At 41.5% G+C, this 22,099-nt stretch overlaps 1 protein-coding gene across 2 annotated transcripts in view; it reads right to left on the bottom strand.

The window, feature by feature from the left end:
- The window catches only part of gria2b (glutamate receptor, ionotropic, AMPA 2b), a 94,949-nt gene that overhangs the window by 30,079 nt on the left and 42,771 nt on the right, over nt 1–22,099 (bottom strand). For both annotated transcript variants that reach the window (XR_009805043.1, XM_061892166.1), the window contains exons 5-8: nt 5,967–6,163; nt 3,751–3,804; nt 2,337–2,495; nt 1,979–2,146 (exon numbers count right to left, since the gene is read on the bottom strand). Coding sequence is in view for 1 of the 2 variants with exons in the window: in XM_061892166.1 (XP_061748150.1) it covers nt 1,979–2,146; nt 2,337–2,495; nt 3,751–3,804; nt 5,967–6,163 (578 nt within the window). In the remaining variant the exon portion in view is untranslated. The remainder of the gene's footprint in view (nt 1–1,978; nt 2,147–2,336; nt 2,496–3,750; nt 3,805–5,966; nt 6,164–22,099) is intronic.

Below are 22,099 nucleotides of genomic sequence, written 5' to 3'. Positions count from 1 at the left end.
CGAGGATGTCGTAGTGGTTTGTGCAGCCCTTTGAGACACTAGTGATTTAGGGCTATATAAGTAAACATTGATTGATTGATTGAAGTTATGAGTATTAAAATGTCAGCTTTTTCCCATTTTGATATGTGTTTTTGGTATTTTTCTTATGTTTTTATTTGGTTTTTATTTCCGACAATATTTTACTTGCCAACAAAACTCGAGCTTTGTTCTGCAAATGTCCCCCTGACCGCACTTTGGACGCCCCTGTAGTAACCAATGACAGTACACTTTGTCACCTACAACACAACGCTGTGTAAACAACCTGTGTATATGAAATATGTGTCTGTTTTCAAAATTGTAAGCAAGTAAGTTCATTTCATTTTCAAATCACTTTTCGTAAAAAAGAAATCAAAGCGCCTCACAAAACGGTCCGCGTACCTTTAGTTGATTCTATTTCTAATTCTTCAATGCTAATCAAACAACACATTTCTGGCCATTTTTTGTATTTTCATTTCTGAAACAAAAGTTGGACGACTATTTAATGAGACTTTTTTTAAAAGGACAATAGGACTCCTGCTGGACAAAGATGTTACAGTTATGCTAAAAACATGCAAAGGAAAAGCTAAAATACTGCTTCCGGTTCAATTTGTCATCAGACAGACAACCACGCACTTTTGCAACCTGGCAGAGGAAACTCATTTGGGCCGCTTGTACCCGTGATCTTATCCTTTCGGTCATGACCCAAAGCTCATGACCATAGGTGAGGATGGGAACGTAGATCGACCGGTAAATTGAGAGCTTTGCCTTCCGGCTCAGCTCCTTCGTCACCACAACAAATCGATACATCGTCTGCATTACTGAAGACGCCGCACCGATCCGCCTGTCGATCTCACGATCCACTCTTCCCTTACTCGTGAACAAGACTCCGAGGTACTTGAACTCCTCCACTTGGGGCAGGGTCTCCTCCCCAACTTGGAGATGGCACTCCATCCGTTCCCGGGCGAGAACCATGGACTCGGACTTGGAGGTGCTGATTCCCATCCCAGTCGTTTCACACTCGGCTCCGAACCGATCCAGTGAGAGCTGAAGATCCTGGCCAGATGAAGCCATCAGGACCACATCATCTGCAAAAAGCAGAGACCTAGTCCTGCAGCCACCAAACCGGATCCCCTCCAAGCCCTGACTGCGCCTAGAAATTCTTTCCATAAAAGTTATGAACAGAATGGGTGACAAAGGACAGCCTTGGCGGAGTCCAACCCTCACTGGAAACGTGTCCGACTTACTGCCGGCAATGCGGACCAGGTTCTGACACTGATCATACAGGGAGCGGACCGCCACAAAAAGACAGTCCGATACCCCATACTCTCCGAGCACTCCCCACAGGACCTCCCAGGGTACACGGTCCAATGCCTTCTCCAAGTCCATTCTATCGTAAATATATAAATAAATAGAGCTAAAACGACGTCCCTGCGTTCTGTGCCGTCTTCTTAAGAGTATCGACTGAAATGTGAAAGGAACCCATCCCTGGCCGGGAAACTCTCCAACATAAGCACAATCTTGAACAGAAGAAGTTGTCCAGTCAACAGGATTAATGGACTCCTGCCTGGTCTAAGCACTCATGAGGAAGATATCCAATGCTCTGTTGCTCCAAATGCTGCATCTTCCATTTCTAAACTGTGAGAATGTAAGAGATGAACTTTTGTCTTAGTTTGACAATGCATCCTGGCTCTCAGTAAATAGCGCTGCCACAGCGAGAGGAAGGCTTTATTATGTCCAACGTGCAAATATCAACCTGTCTTGCTGGCTTAGTGGCAGCCTCGCATGAAAAAGCTTCTGGCCAACATTTTCCATTTTGTGAGTGCGAGCATCCGAAGGGACAACATCAATCATTTCCTTCAGAGCGCCCGCCGCTTTTGTCGGTGTTTCCCGAAGGGGAGGGGTTGGCCGTCGCCATAGCAACCCGTCTTTATGAGGGAGGGAACGGGCGTGGATGTCTTACCTGCTTCAGCGCTCGCTCGATCTCCACACCCTGAGCCCAAGGAACGGCGGGGTTGGCCAGGCAGTCGCCGTTGTTGGCTCTGCGGGTGAAGTCGATGCGCTGCTTGTGCAGGTAGCGGAAGGCCTCCGTCATCACCTGCACCGCGTCGTAGGTCAGCGCCGACGTGTACTGCGGCAGCGGGGATTGAAGACGGAGCACTTGTTGAAAACATCCATGGTAGACCAGTAGGATCACATGTATCGTCAAGGCCCAGGAGAATGGTCTTCTCGGCCAGACTTGTTTAATAATGCAGAGTTCTTAGGTCTGAAGCATATTTAATGCTAACTGACGAAGCTCCAACACGACGTCTGACACTCACCCTTATTTTACTGTCTGCTCCTGGATACTCCTTCTCCTCCAGAGCCTCCCACCTCTGGTCAAACTTGGAAACCAGAGGGTCGTCGAAATCGACAATCTGGAAGCCCGACACGTTGGCGCCTCCGTATTGGATTTTGGAGAGGTCACCGTCAACAAAACCCTGAAAAAAAGAGTTGAACTTGACATGTTAGTGCTGTCCAGATACCAATATTTTGGTACCGGTACCAAAATGTATTTCGATACTTTTCGGTACGTTTCTAAAAAAAAAAAAAAAGGGGATCATAAAAAATTGTATTATTGGCTTTATTTTCACAAAAAATCTTAGGTTACATTAGACATTTGTTTTATATTGCAAGTTTGTCCTTAAATAAAATAGTGAACATGCAATAAAACTTGTCTTTTAGTAGTAAGTAAACAAACTAAGACTCCTAGTCTGCTGACATATGCAGTAAAATATTGTGTCATTTATCCACCTGATATTTTCTACACATTATTAAGGACAAGCGGTAGAAAATGAATTATTAATCTACTTGTTCATTTACTGTTAATATCTGCTTATTTTCTCTTTTAACATGTTCTATCTACACTTCTGTTAAAATGTAATCACTTATTCTTCTCTTCTTTGATATTCGACATTAGTTTTGGATGATACCACAAATTTAGGTATCGATCCGATACCAAGTAGTTACAGGATCATACATTGGTCATATTCAAAGTCCGCATGTGTTCAGGGACATATTAACTGAGTTTATAAACACAATATACATTTTTAAAAAACAAAAGACGATGTTGTGATGCCAATAAATATTGATGTAATCATAATAGTATTGACTACATACGCACCTGTACTTGATATCATTACAGTGGATGTCAGGTGTAGATACACCAATGGCGTTTGTTTACATTTTGACGCCGGTGAGCTACGGTGTGTAGTGAAGCATGTTTAGCTATTCTCTCGTCCTGCAGTGATAATGATACTTGTAAGATACTTACTTTATTTGTCGGCATGGAGGCGAGGATTAGTGATTTAGAAGTAGATAAAACACTGCAGACTGCCGATGGTCGTTAGCCGCTAGCTAGCTAGCCATGTCTTAAATCACCTCTCTTGAGTGTGTTTCAGTGTTATAACTTCACCTTTATCTTTACTTTTTACACCAAAATGCGTCCATTCTCCCTTTTCTGTCTACACACTGTATCTGCTTGTAAGTACTCTGTGATCGTGCACTGCCGAACATGCTCCTCTGCTCGTAAAACCAACAATGACACAACGTGACAACGACAGGGGGCAGGGGTTGGGGGACCGGTACTTTTTAAAGGCGGTATAATACTGAATATGCTTCATTAGTATGTCAGTACTGTACTAATACTGGTATACAGTACAACCCTAGCACATGTAGAAATGGTTTACTCCTTACCAGATTGGCAATGATGTAATGGTAGCCCTTAACATGTCTGCCAATGGTGATGACCTGCAAAATGATAGCAACACACAATCAGGCACAACTAAGTCATAAACCCATTGATACAATGTTGTCTATACATAAATATCCTTAAAAAATGACTTTGAAAAGACGTGGCAAAATAATCGTATTTGTAAAATTGAGACGAGATTGATTAATGTTGGATCCAGGGTGGGGAATAACCAAATTTCAATGGTCAAATCAACGTCCCAACCTGACATTGATAAAGATAGTTAAAAAGTGTCTTGTTCCCTGCGTTATGACGGCAGTTTCAAGTCGGATGGCCGTACCTGACCCTGTTGCAAGTCTGGGGTTTTCTATGTGATGATATGTGCTCATATGTACTTATTTTGCCTGGTCTCAAACTGAGACCTGGTCCTATAAGTGTACACTTCTTCTCACTCCTTTTCAAATATGTAAGAAAAAAAAAAAAAAAAAAGAGAAAGTCCAATGCTCATCTGTTTTCTTTTTCTTTTTTAATTCTCCATTGTTTTCACTTTGTTATAATGGTTGTTAACGCTATAGCACTGTATTGGATCATGCTTGCTCTTGTTTTTTTGTTTTTTTTTTGCATATTTGAATTAAAACTATATCAATCAATCAATCAATACGAGCTTAGTATGTGAGTTGTTCTCTTGCTCCACCTTCCTCCCCTAATGTTTACCTTAACTTCCTACCTCTAATAAGTCTTCCTGTTCTTTCTACTTGTGTGTACTGTATGTGTGTTTTTGGACGGGTTGTACGGAAAACACATTTTGTTCTACATTTTGAGTTCTATTCCAAACTGAATGCTTCAACCAATGCTTCAACACTTTTCTATGTGATGTGATCGGTGCTTTGTTTTTTGATTATCAGAGGGTATTAACCAAAAAGTCACAAATGAGAACTGTTAATTTGCGAGGATCAACATTTTAGATGTGCTCTTGCTAGCATATGTACACACAAAAACTAAAAAATATATATGTATATATATATATATATAATGTACATACAAAGTGTATAAATAAATAAATAAAAATATATTCAATAAATAAATAAAATATATTCAATACATATATATATATATATACATAAAATTGTGTGTGTATAATATATATATATACATACATACATACACACACACACACACATATATATACATACATACATACACACACACACACATATATATATATATATATATATATATATATATATATATATATATATATATATATATATATATATATATATATATAAATAAATGTATATAATTGTAATTTTGAAGAATTCATCTAAATGTTCAAAATTGTTTGAAGTGTCACATGTTAAATGTTGAAATATTTACAGTCATTTTACTGTATTGTGCCAACTGTACTATTATTTGATTACCTGTTTTCTATTGTTTCATTGAAAATAAAACAGCTAAGTCCATTTAGCTGTCATCTGTTTTAATATGAGACATCATTTTTTCAAAGTCTTGTTTTTTTATTTCATGCTTGAAATAAGAAATGATTACTTTGAAAAAGTAGTTTTATACTTGTGAGTGTTATGACACAACTTTGCAACACTTGATATTATAGTTTCAAGCATGTTTGACTCAATATAGGTCATCACATCTCAGCAACAAACTGTAATATCTTACTGAGATCATTTAGGAGCAAAACACTTAAAACAAGTAAAACACTTTAACATAAAATCTTAGAGAGAAGAATGATCCATCAGCGAATATAACCCTTATTTGAGATATTTCATCTTACTCAGATTTCAGTTTTTGCAGTGCTAATACCAGTATAGCGTACAAGCTAGTTCCTCGGCGTTTCACGCGTGGCTGACGCCGGTGGGCATTATCGCCAATTGAACAACCTGTGGTGTTGTCAGCAGTGCCGCTGGCAGATAGAGATGTCCCGCTGCAAAGCAACTTCCCTTATCAGCGGCAGCAGCAGGGAAAGAAATAGCTCAGTTTTTGTAGCCTTTGAGCCGTCTGACAGGTGTGACACACCTGAAGCTAATCGCGCTGCTTGACTGGCACCTCTGTTTGTGGGAAGGACTGCTGCAGGTACATTTATATAATAACATTTTGTACCTGCACCTGGAATGTGACGCCTGCTGCTCCCTGATACCTGAGCAGCGACATTCCAGACCACGTCTAATAAATATGGCTCATGTTGAACATCAGGAAAGTGAGCTACCTGGTCCATGATGTCTTTGACCTTGTCCTGCTCACAGTCCAGGATCACCCTGCGCTCCTTTTTGTTCTCCAGGTCCTGGAAGAGCGAGCGGTACGCCTCGTCCTTGCGCTCGTCCTTCAGGTTGCCCACGTTGATGGCCGTCACTTGCCACTTCCTCTCCGCCGCCGTGTCCAGGACCACCTGCAGCGTGGTCAGGCCTGAGGAAAGGAGCATAAGTCCACTTAAAACACTCAGTGGTCTTCATCAGCGGTTCGGGAGGATTTAGGAGTCCTCCGCAAGGGCAAAAGCTAAAAACCAATTTGTGTCAACCCTTTGATGATGTGGGGCTATCTGCTGAATCTGCTGGGCCACTGCCCCACTTGGACTCATAGGGCCCCATTCAGTAATAAGTTCCTAACTTTTACTCTTATCTTTCTTCCGAAGTAATTTCCTAATAGGAGTCCATTCAAATTCATGACGTGTTCTTAAACGGCCAAACTGTTCCCCCACCGCTGTTCTTAAGTTGCTGAATGCCAAATGGTTAGCGCGTGTGTGTCTATCATAATTTGCATACAAACACGCCCTTTTTTCACCAATGTGCATATGTAAACACCCTTAATTCCGTAATTTGCATAGGTAAACACCCTTAATTCCGTAATTTGCATAGGTAAACACCCTTAATTCCCCATATAAGGGCATAATTCCAGCGGAAAAGCCAAACATCAAACACACAGAGAAAACACAAACAGATTACAGAAGACAAATTCGTATCATCCCGGGGGGGAAATACATAATGTCAAAACATAAATTTAAGAAAGGGGGGACTGCTGAGGTAGCCTAAAGCGTTCAAACAAATATTTGGTCACTTTGGGCAAATATGTCTACATGGTGGTGAAATATGTGCTCCATCCCATGGGACACGATCTGCGGCATCTTGCAGTAGCAGCAGAAACATTGCCATTGTGTGAGTTGAGTCTTTTAAAGAGTCACCAATCACTAAATGAACGCCCGGGTAATTGATGATGGTGTGTGTGTGTCTGTCTGTCTGTCTATCTATTTATGGTATGAATGTAACATTAGACAATAGAAGTAAGGGAACACGTAACACTTGAGAACAAATAGGCCACCCTAAGAGTGTTTTGGAGCAGGGGTCCCCAACCTTTTTTTGCACCAGGGACCGGATTAATCTGGGCATTATTTTCATGGACCGCCCTTCCACGAGTGGCAGATAAATAAAGCAAATAAGTGCATGAAAAATGAATACATGAAAAAACTCAGCATAACGTTCAAAATACTTGGTATTAGCTCCCATATATTTCTATGAATTTCTATTTCCTTTTTCAAAGTTATGTATCCATATTTTGTGCAATATTTCATACGTTGATACACGGTTAGCTTTTTTTGGTCCAATTTTCCATGCGTAAGTACGTCTGTTACTGCTAACTACTTGTGTACTTGTGGAATTTGTGCATTTTAACTTCCGAAGCCAAAGGAGATGTGTATCTTCTTCATCCTGCACAGTTGTTATATGCAACACTTTAGCACTTCTCCTTATGCTCTCTAACTACACGGAACACGGATCCTTCATATCGACAGCCATCAGACTGTATAATGCATATGTTCCTTTTTGACTGTACTTAAAAGTATAATATATTGTATTTATATTATTCACATAAGTGCACGGCCACTCTATCAAGCGAGCTATAGCGCCCGTTGCTGCTCTGTTATTGATTGGAGTAAAGTCTGAATGTCATTAAAACAGTTAGCGCCATCTTTTGACACTTCTTCTACTCCCGTCCTTGCACGCTACAACGAGGAGAAGACGCTGTCCAAGTGGAGGCATGTAGATAAGACCGCTCACAAAACGGCATAACTGTCAGAAAGCGGCTTGAAGATGATGTGTAAAACATCTGTGCAACATTTTGAGCAAAGAACCAGCATTAAGGAAGTCTTTGACATTTAGAAAATAATAATAATAATATAACTCCTTTAATGCGCCTTATACTCCGGTGCGCCTTATATATGAAAAAAGATGGAACATAGAGCATCCATCGGCAGTGCGCCTTATAATCAGGTGCGTCCCATGGTCTGGAAAATAGGGTAATTCTCAAAGGCAGTTCTCGCCTGCCCATCTTGTCGTGACAGGACGGTGTCGCCTCCCAGTGATGTCACACATTTTACTGGATCAGCACTCCAGTAAAATGCAAGTTGACAAACAAAATGTGCAAAACCTCCATAACGGCGCTGATTAACGACAGTTTGAGTGTAATCGTGCCGCCAAACGCGCTCCTCCAGTCTTTATATCACTATCTCGTTGGACCTTTTATTTTCCTATTTGCTCCGAAAACCCATTCCCGGTCCAGACAAGACGTTTAATTACACCTCGCCGCACGCTCCACTTCATCAATGTGACGTCCCGCCAGCTAAAGACGTTTTTTTTTTTTTTATGTCCTGCTTAAACATATGCTCCTTTTGCCCCGCCCCCTTTTTGTCTCAATGTGCCGCGCTTGAATAAATAAAGGCTTCGTAATTCTGGTGTGGCGGCGGCGACTGTTGTGAAATACCAATGCATTTTGCTTTTTACGCCGCTGGAAAAGTGATGGTTGTGCTTTCATTTGAATGATCCATTGGTGTCATAATTCCGGGGAGGATATTATGGTCTGGATGGTAGCGGAACAAAACGGACGCAATATTGTTTGTTTATTGTCGTGGTAGAATCCAAATTAAAACTGCCATGCTTTTATTTTGAAACTTGCTTTGCACTGAACTAATGCAGTGTAACTATCCCTCCATTCCTCCATTTTCTACCGTTGTCCTTCCCATACAGCAGTCATGTCGTTTTAAGGAATCTGTCACGTGTGGGTCGCATTTTAATGCGGGATCGTTCCTCCAACGCAAACATAGACACTCCGGACAACAACGTAAAGGTAAGAATGATTTAATAACAAAACCACTGGTACAAAAACAGACGAAAAGAAACGTGTGGCGAAAGCACAGAAGCTAATGCTAACACTAGCACAGGATCAGGTAACAAGAAATCTAGTAAATACCAACGAAACAGTTGCATACCGCAAACAAGGGACCAAGACTGACTGACGGGACAAGGCAGGCTTGAATAAGAAAGCAATTAACAAAAACAGGTGTGCGCCTGGAACCCGCAGCAGGTGAAATTAATACGTTACCATGGTGACCAAACTAGCTCACAAGGTACACAAACAACAAAGGGAGTCCAAACTAACAGAAAATAACTAAACTAAACATGATCCAGACTACGGATCATGACAGAATCGGATTATCATGACAGTTTTTATACACTATATTGCCAAAAGTATTTGGCCACCCATCCAAATGATGATAATCAGGTGTCCCTAATCACTTGGCCCTGCCACAGGTGTATCAAATCAAGCACTTCGGCATCAAGACTGTTTCTACAAACATTTGTGAAAGAATGGGCCGCTTTCAGTGATTTACAGAGTGAAACTGTCATAGGATGCCACCTGTGCAACAAATCCAGTCGTGAAATGTCCTCCTTCCTAAGCATTCCAAAGTCAACTGTCAGCTTTATTATTATAAGAAAAGTGAAGAGTTTGGGAACAACAGCAACTCAGCCACCAATTGGTGGGCCAGGTAAACTGACAGAGAGGTCAGCATAGTGCAAAGACTTTCTGCACAGTCAGTTGCTACAGAGCTCCAAACTTCATGTCAACTTCCAATTAGCCCACGTACAGTACGCAGAGAGCTTCATGGAATGGGGTTCTATGGCTGAGCAGCTGCATCTAAGCCATACATCAAAAAGTCCAGTGCAAAGTGTGGGATGCAGTGGTGTAAAGGATATCACCACTGGAATCTAGAGCCGTGGAGACGCCTTCTCTGGACTGATGAATCACACTTTTCCATCTGGCAATCAGATGGACCAGTCTGGATTTGGAGGTTGCCAGGAGAACACTACATTTCTGACTGCATTGTGAGTGTGACATTTGGTGGAGGAGGCATTATGTTGTGGGGTTGTTTTTCTGGAGTTGGGCTTGGCCCCTTAGTTCCAGTGAAAGGAACTTTAAATTCTTCAGGATACCAAAACATTTTGGACAATTCCATGCTCGCAACCCTGTGGGAACAGTTTGAAGCGGGCCCCTTCCTTTTCCAACATGACTGTCCACCAGTACACAAAAGCAAGGTCCATAAAGACATGGATGACAGAGTCTGGTGTGGATGAACTTGACTGGCCTGCACAGAGTCCTGACCTGAACCTGATAGAACACATTTGGGATGAATTAGAACAGAGACTGAGAGCCAGGCCTTCTCGACTTTTGGAAGAATGATTAAAAATTGCTATAAACACACTCCGCAACCTTGTGGACAGCCTTCCCATATGTGAGTCAAGGCAGGTGGCCAAATATTTTTGGCAATATGGTGTATCTGTCACACATGGACTTGGATTTGTTTTGCTTCTTTCACGCAAAGGATGATTGGCACGATCCAGATGAGAATTCAGGTACATATTTGTTTATTTAAACACTATAATAAAAAATAACCAAACTAAGGGTGCTCACAAGGAGGTACAGAACTTGGCTACAAAATACAAACAGGAAAACAAAAACACTTGCACGATGGCATGAATGAACTATGGACATAAACAAAAGGACTTAGCACAAAAGCATTTAACTATGACTATATACAACAACTAACTTGACATGGAACTATGGACGAGGGCATGAAGGAGGTGCAGCAAGGGTAGCGTGTGTGCGTGAAGGCATGAAGGCAAGCAGGCAAGCAAGCAAAGTTCCCAGAACGATGAACAGACAGCAATTGACTTAAGTAGTAGCAGTGGTAATGAGAAACAGGTGTGAGAGCTGAGGGACGTGGCGTGACTAGGATGGCAAGGTGAAAATAAATGGGTTGGCATGGAAACAAACAAAACCAGGAAATGCAAAACGTGAAGCAAGAGTCCAAAAACAAAACAAAACATGACAAAACATAAACCTTGCTTAACAGGCATGACAGTATCTAAATTATGGGTACTGAATCCAATATCTTTTTCGCACCAACCGATTCCTGATGTTCCTACGAAGCATGCAAAAATCCAACGATGCCATATTACAGTACACTTGGGCATTGGCCATCACTCCAGCAGCACTGAGAGCTGACTCCGCCAACTGACCTCTATTTTCAATGCCACCAAAACAATCGGTTCAAAACGCTCCGTCCTAAGTAAAGTATGGCACCAGTTTTCCCAAAAATGCGCAAGCTTGATGCTAATATACACTGGCTTTGCTATTGACATGGTACTGATTAGCACGAGCAATTTTATATGGCGATTTCAACAACTCCCAATTTGTTAAGAATACTACAACTAAGATGCACGTTACAATACAGCAGCTGCTACGTAATCAGTACAATACATAAAATATTAACACTGTTTTGGGTGCAACAAAACACAAAAGGACACACCATAAACGATACACGACTTGGAATTGCAACTGCAATTGCAACGTATTGTCATACCTGCAAATAACACTCAGAAATGTGATAATAAAACCTGAAAAAAATAACTGGACATCAGTTATGAATTAGCTTATTTTGAAATGTTGTAATATTAAACAAGACTTTACTATTAAAAAACAATTATTATTTTTTAACACCCACAAAAGTAATGCACCACAAATTTACAATGGGACACAAGTCTGGACTAAAGGCAGGCCAGTCTAGTACCCACACTCTTTTACTTTGAAGCCACGCTGTTGTAACGCGTGGCTTGGCTTTGTCTTGCTGAAATAAGCAGGGGAGTCCATGATATTGTTGCTTGGATGGCAACATATGTTGCTCCAAAAGCTGTATGTACTTTTCAGCATTAATGGTGTCTTCACAGATGTGTAAGTTACCCATGCCTTGGCCACTAATACACCCCCATACCATCACACATGTGTAAGTTACCCATGTCTTGTTCACTAATACACCCCCATACCATCACACATGTGTAAGTTACCCATGTCTTGTTCACTAATACACCCCCATACCATCACACATGTGTAAGTTACCCATGTCTTGTTCACTAATACACCCCCATACCATCACACATGTGTAAGTTACCCATGTCTTGTTCACTAATACACCCCCATACCATCACACATGTGTAAGTTACCCATGTCTTGTTCACTAATACACCCCCATACCATCACACATGTGTAAGTTACCCATGTCTTGTTCACTAATACACCCCCATACCATCACACATGCTGGCTTTTACACTTTCACCCTATAACAGTACGGATGGTTATTTTCCTCTTTGGTCCGGAAGACACGACATCCACAGTTTACAAAAATAATTTGAAATGTGTACTCGTCAGACCACAAAACATTTTTCCACTTTGCATCAGTCCATCTTAGATGAGCTCGGGCCCAGCGAAGTCGGCTGCATTTGTGGGTGTTGTTGATAAATGGCTTTGGGTTTGCACAGTAGAGTTTTAACTTGCACTTACAGATGTAGCGGCCAACTGTAGTTACTGTAGTGTTCGTGAGCCCATGTGGTGATATCCTTTACACACTGATGGCTTACGTGCAGTGATTTGTCCACATTCTCTGAACCTTTTGATGATATTACAAAGCGTAGATGATGCAATCCCTAAATTCCTTGCAATAGCTGCTTGAGAAATGTTGTTCTTCAACAATTTGCTCAGGCATTTGTTGACAAAGTGGTGACCCTCGCCCCGTCCTTGTTTGTGAATGAGTGAGCATTTCATGGCAGCTGCTTTTATAGCCAATCATGGCACCCACCTATTCCCAATTAGCCTGTTCACCTGTGGCATGTTCCAAATAAGTCTTGGATGAGCATTCCTCAACTTTCTCACTCTTTTTTGCCACTTGTGCCAGCTTTTTTCAAAAAAAGTCGCAGGCATCAAATTCCAAGTGGGCTAATATTTGCACAAAAACCCCCAACATTTGTCAGTGTGAAGATGAAATATCTTGTCTTTGCAGTCTATTCAATTGAATATAAGTTGAAAAGGATTTGTTGTATTCTTTTTTTATTTACCATTTACACAACTGGACATCTTGCTTTTGGATTTTGTAAATGAATGAAATAGAACGGAATTAACAACATTATACAACATAAACGGGGACTTTATACACAAAATTGACCCGTTTGGGTGTCGGATTTCATGTCGACAATAGAAATCGACTTTTTGTCATAGGAAGAATGCGGGGGACTTGTTTAGTTGGTCAACAGAAGCGGGTACAACTGTGACTAATCAATCAACACACACACACACACACACACACACACACACACACACACACACACACACACACACACACACACACACACACACCCTCGCATATTTCAGCAACCTTCCCAGTCACTTCCCAGCGCTTCCGCCTCCTTCCATCGCACTCTCCTCCCGCCACACTTCGGTTGCCATGGCAACGGGAGGATGACACTGACCTAATTAGACATCCATGCAATGGTGAAATATGCACTGCGGTCCCCTCAGTGTCGCCGCCACACTTGTACAGTAAGCAGTGGCTTTGAAGCAGCATTTTTTTTAAAGTGGGGGAAGCTGCCCTGGGACTGGCTTTTTTTTCGGGAAGCAGAGGACCGGCGCCGTGTTCGGTTTTCGGTTCTGAGCTGCAACAGACTGAGCCGAAAAAAGGAGGACTATGGGAGGATGTGATGGAGGAGGGACGAGGGGGAGGATGCAGCATGGAAGACATCCATAGAGAAAGGAGGATGTGTGAGTGTATGTAATATTTAGCACGCAGTGAAATGGAGGACAGACTTGGACATCAGTCAATAGAACCTCCTGGCTTTATGTGAGTGCATTATTCAAGAGTGATGCCATCTGTGTGTGTGTGTGTGCACTCAACATGGAGCTCCATGTCTATACACTCTTCACACCACACCATGCACACATAATAAAACATGGGAAGTGAGCGACACACAATACTCGTGATACGATATGGCCTCAGATCCTTTCTTTTCCCCCTCAAAACTTGACAGTGCGCCTTGTAACCCTGTGCGCCTAATGTAAGGAATTAGTCTGGTGTTGCTTACCGACCTCAAAGCTATTTTATTTGGTACATGGTGTAATGAAAAGTGTGACCAGTAGATGGCAGTCAAACATAAGAGATAAGTGTAGACTGTGGCAAAATGACTCAAGTAAACAACACCAAGATTGTATATGTTCCGTTGAAAATATAGATCATTACACATAGGCGCTCAAAAATCTATCAATAATGGTTTAGTAGGACTTTGGTAAGCCATGAAGCCACACTGCTTGATGTGTTTCAACATAGGAGTGATATTATGGTGTGTGCATAAGGTAAGACATATTATCTGCTGTTTTGTTTTGCAATATTATGCAAAAGCAACTTTTTTTACCTACTGGTACCTGCTGATCTGTATTTGGGATCTGCATGAATCCTGAAAAATTGCATGAGTCCGCCTTTGTAGTCCGTATGACGACGTAGATAAGCTTCTTTTTCTCTATCTTCTTGTTATGTGACATTCATCCTCCACTGTTACCATTTCTAATATAAAGTAGTGTCAAGTTCTTACTTAGATCTGTCAGTAAACTCACCATGAACGCACTAAAACATACCGGTGTAGTGAGTTTACATTATTCATCCAAGGAACTTTGGTAATTAGAGACTTCAGGTCGAACGGTTTTTCACGGGACAAATTTCTGGTGTTGTTGTTTCCGGGTGAGGAGATGCTGCTCCGTTATTGATTGAAGTAAAGTGTGAATGTCATTAAAACAGTTAGCGCCATCTTTTGACACTTCTTACACTCCCGTCCTTGCACGCTACACCGAAGGTGAGCCACGTAAATAAGACCGCCCACTAAACGGTGCATCCTGAAGCGACTGTCAGAAAGCAACTTGAAGATGATGTGTAAAACATCATCAATGCAACATTTTGAGCAAATAACCACCATTACATGTTGTTTAGACCAGTGGTCCCTAACCTTTTTGTATCCGCGGACCGGTCAACGCTTAATAATTTGTCCCGCGGCCCGGGTGGGGGAGATTCTTTTTTTTTTTTCTCTATCATGAAAAAGGGAAATTTTTGTCATGAAAAAGGGAGGTTTTTGTGGTTTGGTGCACTAATTGTAAGTGTATATTGTGTTTTTTATGTTGATTTAATAAAAAAAAAAAAAAAAAAAAAAGTTCTTTCTTTTTTTTATAAAAATGAATAAAACATTCTTCTGCGGCCCGGTACCAATCGGGCCACGGCCCGGTGGTTGGGGAGCACTGGTTTAGACCACAAGGAAGTCTTTTACATTTAGAAAATAATAAAAATAATAATATGACTAGTTTAATGCGCCCTATAATCCAGTGTGCCTTATTTATGAAAAAAAAAAAAAAAGAAAATTGTTTCATCAACAGTGCGCCTTATGGTCCGGAAATCCCACCAGAACTCTCCATATCTAAAGTTCCTTGGATTAATAAAGTAAACTCACGACACCGGTATGTTTTAGTGCTTTCATGGCGAGTTTACTGACAGATCTAAGTAAGAACTTTACACTACTTTATATTAGAAATGGCAACAGCAGAGGATTAACTTTTAAAATATACAAAGTATAGAAAGCAAAACTGACTCACACGAGACTGTAAATGTTGGTGTCTCAGCATTTAAACTAGTTTAAAAGCTGGTACATAGCAACCAGGAGCTTCCAACAGGCAAACATGTCCCAACTTTATGTTATTATTATTATTATTATTATCATTATTATTATGGTCCACAGCTGCAGGGACTATCACCTCCACTGCATGTCACAACCACCTCGTGTCCACTGCATGTTACATAAAACACACACACACACACACACGCACGCACGCACGCACGCACACACACACACACACACACACACACACACACACACACACACACACACACACACACACACACACACACACACACACACACACGTGTTGCAGCTGATTGTATGTGACAAGCCTTCTTTCATTAAATGCACGGAGACCCCCCCGAGGGGGGGGGGGGGCATACAAACAACAGCAGCGGGGTAAACAACACTGAAGACGCCGAGACGTTTTCAGCACTTTGTGAACAAAATGAAGACAGAAAGAGTGATTTGCTGAAACACTCCACATAATACCTCTGAGCAATCGTGGAAGACACTGGAATAAACTGGAAAAACGAAGACAAACATGGTTTGGTTCAGAAAAATAACGTCTCGGACCATCATCTTTGACACGAAATACACTATATTGCCAAAAGTATTTGGCTAGCCATCTAAATGGTGGGAATCAGGTGTCCCAATTACTTGGCCCGGCCACAAGTGTACCAAATCAAGCACTTAGGCATGGAGACTGTCTCTACAAACATATGTGAAAGAATGGGCCGCTCTCAGTGGTTTCCAGCAAGGAACTGTCATAGGATGCCACCTGTGCAACAAATCCAGTCGTGAGATGTCCTCGCTCCTAAATATTCCCAAGTTATAATAAGAAAAGTTAAGAGTTTGGGAACAACAGCAACTCAGCCACCAAGTGGTAGGCCAGGTAAACTGACAGAGAGGGGTGAGCGGATGCTGAAGTGCATAGTGCAAAGACTTTCTGCACAGTCAGTTGCTACAAAGCTCCAAACTTCATGTGACCTTCTAATTAGCCCACGTACAGTACGCAGAGAGTTTCCTGAAATGGGTTTCCATGGCCGTGCAGCTGCATCTAAGCCATACATCACCAAGTCCAATAGCAGTGGAGACGCCTTCTCTGGACTGATGAATCACGCTTTGCCATCTGGCAATCTGATGGACCAGTCTGGGTTTGGAGGTTACAAGGAGAACGCTACATTTTGGACTGCATTGTGGCGAGTGTGAAATTTAGTGGAGGAGGAATTATGCTCTGGGATTGTTTTTCAGGAGTTGGGCTTGGCCCCTTAGTTCCAGTGGAATGAACTTTGAATGCTCCAGGATACCAAAACATTTTGGACAATTCCATGCTCCCAACCTTGTGGGAACAGTTTGGAGCGGGACCCTTCCTCTTCCAACATGACTGTGCACCAGTGCACAAAGCAAGTTCCATAAATACATGGATGACAGTCTGGTGTGGATGAACTTGACTGGCCTGCACATAGTCCTGACCTGAACATGATCAAACACCTTTGGGATGAATTAGAACGGAGACTGAGAGCCAGGACTTCTCCACCAACATCAGTGTGTGACCTCACCAATGTGCTTTTGGAATATTGGTGGAAAATTCCTATAAAGACACTCCGCAACCTTGTGGACAGCCTTCCCAGAAGAGTTGAAGCTGTAATAGCTGCAAAAGGTGGACTCACATCATATTGAACACTATGGGTTAGGAATGGGATGGCACTTCAAGTTCATACGTGAGTCAAGGCAGGTGGCCAAATACTTTATGCAATATACGAGTGCATTATTCAACATTTATGTTTCTTCAAAGGTCACAGTGTGAACATGTCTCCTCTATTCTTAGTGTGTCAATATTCCCCAAATTCTCCAAATTCACCACAAATGTTTTCCAAGCTTACAATACAATTTGTGACAACATCCGCCCTTACCTACTTCTACAAAAACCACTCTAACTTTGTCTTGCTCCACTTTATTCGCTCCAGACTTAATACGGGATACAATCCTCGGGGCATGATGTGCCGTGGTTATGACGCACGGCTATTAATTATTGATATTGTACAGAAAGAAAAAGGGAACTCACGGAAAGATGACTAGTCACGTTGCTGCAATGAGGAAGGAAAGTGTCCCTTTTGTTCATTTTAGTCAACTTTCACCTCTTTCATTATGTCTCCCAAGCGCGAGGGAGACTCTTCTGACGGTAGTGCATCAAAGAAAAGGAATGTGAATGGTGAGGTGAACTTAAACATCATGAATGCTGCTGTTGCATATAATGTAATATTGTACAAGGTAATTGGGATTTGTTATATATTGTATATTATATATACAAATATAATAAAATATAATAATATATATATATCAGTATATATTATATAGTGTATATATAATATGTAAATATTACATATATGTTATATTTCATATTGCTACATAGGATATTTTAGTCTACTTTATACCTGTATTATCCTTTCCATTCTTACCCTTTCCAACTTTTGTAACTGAGCTACTGTGTGGAACAATTTCCCTTGTGGATCAATAAAGTTTGTCTCAGTCTAAGTCTAAATGCTGGACCAAGTGACTGGGGAGAGGGAAGTCTGGGGTTCCCTGCTTAGGCTGCTGTCCTCGTGACCCAACCTCGGATGAGCGGAAGAAGATGGATGGATGGATGGATCTTTGAAGTATTTAAATTTCGAGTCGGTTCAACTTGAATGTCACACATTTCCATAAAGATAAGAAAGACATTTGTTTTCTTTCTTTGCATGTAAATTAGCATATTTGTTGCACTGGAGAGACAACGAGAATGCAGGCTCTTGTGGATGGGGACGGCGTGGCGCAGTTGGTAGAGTGGCCGTGCCAACAACCTGAGGGTTCCTGGTTCAATCCCCACCTTCTACCAACCTCGTCACGTCCGTTGTGTCCTTGAGCAAAGCACTTCACCCTTGCTCCTGATGGTTCGTGGTTAGCGCCTTGCATGGCAGCTCCCGCCATCAGTGTGTGAATGTGTGTGTGAATGGGTAAATGTGGAAGTAGTGTCAAAGCGCTTTGAGTACCTTGAAGGTAGAAAAGCGCTATACAAGTATACGTAACCCATACCACTGTTCAAGCACTTTTCGTTGCACTTTTTAAGTGCAATGACGATAAAGTCGCTTTCAATATTAAAGTATTGAAACGGTACGTGTAACTGCTAAAATGTAAACGATACCCATCCCCAGATAGGACAGCTCGAAGGAGCATGTCTCACTTCTTTGTGTCTTCACAACAACTGTCGAGAACATCCCTGTCTGGGCATGTCCCCTCTTCTGGGAGATAAATACTAGGGATGTGACTCTTACAATAGCTTATAAATTAATTGGATTCCGATTCTTGGGGTGAAGATTCCATTCAGAATTGAATGGAATCTTCAAAATGCGGCTGCTAGACTTTTGACAAGAACAAGAAAGTTTGATCACATTACGCCTGTACTGTATATACCTTTATATACATATATACATACATATATACCTATACTGTATATACCTTTATATACATATATACATACATATATACCTATACTGGCTCACCTGCACTGGCTTCCTGTGCACTTAAGATGTGACTTTAAGGTTTTACTACTTACGTATAAAATACTACACGGTCTAGCTCCAGCCTATCTTGCAGATTGTATTGTACCGTATGTCCCGGCAAGAAATCTGCGTTCAAAAGACTCTGGCTTATTAGTGATTCCTAGAGCTCAAAAAAAGTCTGCGGGCTATAGAGCGTTTTCCGTTCGGGCTCCAGTACTCTGGAATGCCCTCCCGGTAACAGTTGGAGATGCCACCTCAGTAGAAGCATTTAAGTCTCATCTTAAAACTCATCTGTATACTCTAACCTTTAAATAGACCTCCTTTTTAGACCAGTTGATCTGCCGCTTCTTTTCTTTCTCCTATGTCCCCCCCTCCCTTGTGGAGGGGGTCCGGTCCGATGACCATGGATGAAGTACTGACTGTCCAGAGTCGAGACCCAGGATGGACCGCTCGTCGGGACCCAGGATGGACCGCTCGCCTGTATCGGTTGGGGACATCTCTACGCTGCTGATCCGCTTGAGATGGTTTCCTGTGGACGGGACTCTCACTGCTGTCTTGGAGCCACTATGGATTGAACTTTCACAGTATCATGTTAGACCCGCTCGACATCCATTGCTTTCGGTCCCCTAGAGGGGGGGGGGGGGTTGCCCACATCTGAGGTCCTCTCCAAGGTTTCTCATAGTCAGCATTGTCACTGGCGTCCCACTGAATGTGAATTCTCCCTGCCCACTGGCTGTGAGTTTTCCTTGCCCTTTTGTGGGTTCTTCCGAGGATGTTGTAGTCGTAATGATTTGTGCAGTCCTTTGAGACATTTGTGATTTGGGGCTATATAAATAAACATTGATTGATTGATTGATTGATTCTTGATAGACCATGCTTCCTGATTTACATCAATTCTTGCAATACATTACTTGGTTATTAAGTTATGATAACACTTTTTAAAAACAGGTGACTTAAGCTCCTCTTTCAGCTGATTATGCACAGATATGGCCTACAACATTTGTGTATAAGAATCGATTCTTGAACTACCATTTGAATGCAAATCAATTTGTCCATCACTCCTTATGAAATCCTAGGATCTGTTAAAAGAATCCGCAGGGAGTTTCAGTATCTATTCACTTTGTTCCGTTCAATAACATCTTTGCAAACACAAACACATACAATATTTTGGGGTTTTGATGGTGAGAAGAGGTGCCAGGAACAAAACGATGTGAGTGTGTGTCCAAAACAGACGCTTGGGTTTTATTGGACAACGCCCAAACCACTCTGCCAGGGAAGGGCATCAAAGTGGAACAAAGCATGTGCGCAGAAGGACCATACAGAGAGAGCGCGGCAGACCGTCTCGGGCATGGTCTTCTTCTCTATTGCTACTTACTCCATTTGTAGAATGACTTGTTCATGTTCAAGTCTGGTTTCCTCACAATATTCAGACAAGCCATTAGAACAAAAGAACCTGGGAGGACTTTGTCCTTGAATAAGGAAGATATGAACACATCCTGCACCAGACTCTCAGGCTATGTCTACACTAAGCCAGATAACCCCTTACGTGAATAATTATTTAACCTTAGTCCAGTTTCAGCCACACTAATTCATCGTTTTTCGGACAATTTTTTACACGGGTAAGTGCGCCATGTACAGTATTTCTTGAATTTCTGCCTCTTAGCTTTATTGACTCATTGATCGTTTACAAACTGAGTTCGGAGAGGAAGTGACGTCAGAAAGACCGCGCCCCACACAGGATGTGACGTCAGAAAGAACGCACCACAGTCAGCTTCATAATAAAGCGGTTTCGTAACTTGGAGCTAACCACTGGAAATATAGAGGTGAGTCATCCAGACATGCCCGTGTTTCTCCTTCTTCTACATGTACAGACGCTTGTGGAAATCACACATGAATACCTTTAGAGAAGAAAATGCGCAATTGCAGCTATTTGGGATACAACACTTCTCAGACGGCAGGAGAACTTTCTAATGTCTGGGTCAGCTGTGAATCTACTTAGCGAAAAACTTTGTCCATTTGGCAAAGGAGAGACAACGAGAATGCAGGCTCTTGTGGATGTGATTAAAAAAAATGGTGTGTGTGCTTTGTATTACCTGCCCGTTGAGGGAAGACTACAGTTTTTGGACTGTATTAGTTATTGTCCGCCATGTATTAAGTTAAAGTACCAATGATTGTCACACACACACTAGGTGTGGCAAGATTATTCTCTGCATTTGACCCATCACCCCTTGTTGTTGCAGACTTGACGTTTAGGGCCAGAGTATATAAAGTCAGCAAAAAGGAATGGACAATGAAGGTGAAGGCAAAAGAGTGAGGAGTGTCCTGACCAGATATCTACATCCCTAGATTGATTGATGTCAAATGTTCTTTATTACATTGTTTACGTGTCTAATAAAGGTGTGATTAATGTATGATGTCTCAGGTGGCTTCCGCGGCAACACGACTGCAAGGCATACTGGGTGACACAGAGTACACTAATGGTTGTGATATAAACAATTTTAACACTCTTAGTAATATGCGCCACGCTGTGAAGCCACACCAATTAAGAACGACAAACACATTTCGGGAGAACATCCTCCCAGTAACACAACATAAACGCAACACAACAAATACCCAGAATCCTTTGTATTCATGACACTTCCTGACTATTTTATACACCCCGCTAGCAGGTCACTACTACCTACTTTCTCTAGTTATATTCTTATTTTACTGTTATATTTTTATTCCCATTGTTGCTTTTTATTTTTTATTCTTATTGTAATATTTCTCTATTTTGTTTCCATTTAAACCCCCATTATTTACTTTTTTTTTTAAATTGATCTCAACTCTGTACACTGCTGCTGAAATTTTAATTTTCCTGAAGGAATCAATAAAGTACTATCAATCTATCTATCTATCTATCTATCTATCTATCTATCTATTCTTGTCATCAGGATGAACGCCAATTGGATATTCGCGAGAACGTTAGCGGCTCCAATTGTCTTCATCATTCT

The sequence above is a fragment of the Nerophis ophidion genome, linkage group LG29, assembly GCF_033978795.1.
Source record: "Nerophis ophidion isolate RoL-2023_Sa linkage group LG29, RoL_Noph_v1.0, whole genome shotgun sequence".
Taxonomy (NCBI): Eukaryota; Metazoa; Chordata; class Actinopteri; order Syngnathiformes; family Syngnathidae; genus Nerophis; species Nerophis ophidion.
This window is presented reverse-complemented; position numbering and strand designations above follow the sequence as displayed.